Source organism: Oncorhynchus nerka, linkage group LG27, assembly GCF_034236695.1.
Source record: "Oncorhynchus nerka isolate Pitt River linkage group LG27, Oner_Uvic_2.0, whole genome shotgun sequence".
In the NCBI taxonomy this organism is placed as follows: Eukaryota; Metazoa; Chordata; class Actinopteri; order Salmoniformes; family Salmonidae; genus Oncorhynchus; species Oncorhynchus nerka.
In genome coordinates this window covers 21846103-21847899 of record NC_088422.1, presented here as the reverse complement: position 1 = coordinate 21847899, position 1797 = coordinate 21846103, and the positions used below count along the sequence as shown (strand labels likewise).

Sequence of the window (1797 nt, the reverse complement as noted above, 5' to 3'; positions counted from 1 at the left end):
AGATAAACGTGTAGGCTAAATTAGTGTGCGCCGGTGGAAGAAAAAAAACACGATTCTTCAAGGAAACCTTTTGGTGCTTTTTGTGATCCGCATCTTTGGGGAATTCATCTGGAGAAAGCATGACCAGAGTCTGTGTCTGTGTTTGCCTGACTGACTCACTTATGATCTTCCATGTACACCACTAAAAGAAGAACAACATGCCAGGAGATCAATGATTTTGGTGTCTCCAAACTGTGGAAAACTCTGACTCGCGCCAAGTCACTCATACTGACCAAAGACGTGCAACAACATTCAGGCGCCCGTAACAAACAATATACAGCATATGCTATTGATACATCATAAATAAGTAACCAAAAGCATGCCTCGTCCGGGGAAGAACTCGTACAGCGAGCAGAAGCCGCCTTACTCTTATATCTCTCTGACAGCCATGGCTATCCAGAACTCCACCGAGAAGATGCTCCCACTGAGCGACATCTACAAGTTCATCATGGACCGATTCCCTTACTACCGGGAGAACACACAGCGGTGGCAGAACTCTCTGCGACACAACTTGTCCTTTAACGACTGCTTCATCAAAATCCCCCGGCGGCCCGAACAACCGGGGAAGGGCAGCTTTTGGGCCCTGCACCCAGACTGTGGAGACATGTTCGAAAACGGCAGCTTTCTACGCAGGAGGAAGCGCTTCAAACTGCTGCGCGCTGAGCACATGGCCTGCAAGAGTTCCCCAATGATGCACTATTTCCACCACCAGGGCAAGCTGAGTGGAGGGCATCATGAGCACCAAGGCCCCGCCGCGGCAGTGGGAAGGCTCCCCCACTTCCAGAGCTACGGCAGCATCAACTGCGGACAGTCCGGCAGTTTCAAGCACCCGTTCGCCATTGAGAACATCATAGGTCGGGACTACAAGGGCGTGATGACAAGCGGGCTGCCCATCACTTCGGTAATGCAGCACCTGGGCTACCCTGTGCCCGCGCAGCTCAGCAGTGTGGTCAACTCAATGTGGCCGCACGTCGGCATGCTGTCAGATTCCATGAGCGCCATGCCCCTACCAGTCTCCTCAGAGTACGCTCCCTTTGGCGTGTCCATTAAGGATCTCTACCACCACGCGAGCGGACAGACGCTACCCACCATGCCCGTGCCCATCAAACCGACCCCGTCTATGGGTCCGATGCCCGGTCTTTCGGGCCTTCCGCCCGGCCCATCGCATCTCTGCTCCCCTTCATCCTTGCTGGAGAAGAATGGTTCCGATCCTTTGGAGGGCATGGGCAATCCGATACACCCGGTTCTCCTGCTGCCTTAACCGGATACAACGTCAAAAACTCGATTCTGTATCGACGAGGGAACAAACAACATAAGGGGCAAGAGCAGTATCTAAAATGTTAATCAGTTAGCCTATAGTTGCCTAAAAGTTGAGGAGGTATGGTGACCTGTGAAGGAATTCAGACTGTAGGCCTATCATTCTAGTGATGAGTTGGCTACCACGCATTTCAGCATAATTTGTTCTTAATCCATTAGCACATTGTGAAGGCATTTGCCACATTAGAAGTGGCACTGAAATACAATCAGGAATTGACCCAAAGAGAGTTTTGATTTAATAATCATAATTAATTCAATAAAAATATAGAGGAAGATCAAAACTTGCTGCCTCAGTTTTTACATGTTTGAGTGGATAATATAAATTGTTTTAACGTTTTTGTTCATTAGATTTAATTGAATAATTAAATGTGTAGTTTAATAATAACACAATGTATATGGACTGTTGTTATTAGCACGTAAGATAAATGTTATAACTGTAAA

At 48.1% G+C, this 1797-nt stretch overlaps 1 protein-coding gene across 1 annotated transcript; it reads left to right on the top strand.

Moving 5' to 3' along the window:
• The first annotated feature begins 358 nt into the window (after window positions 1–358).
• Window positions 359–1300, top strand: LOC115110989 (forkhead box protein B2-like). The gene has a single exon (XM_029636873.2). It carries the CDS (start codon window positions 359–361, stop codon window positions 1298–1300), a length of 942 nt encoding a protein of 313 aa, XP_029492733.1.
• Window positions 1301–1797: the final 497 nt, after the last annotated feature.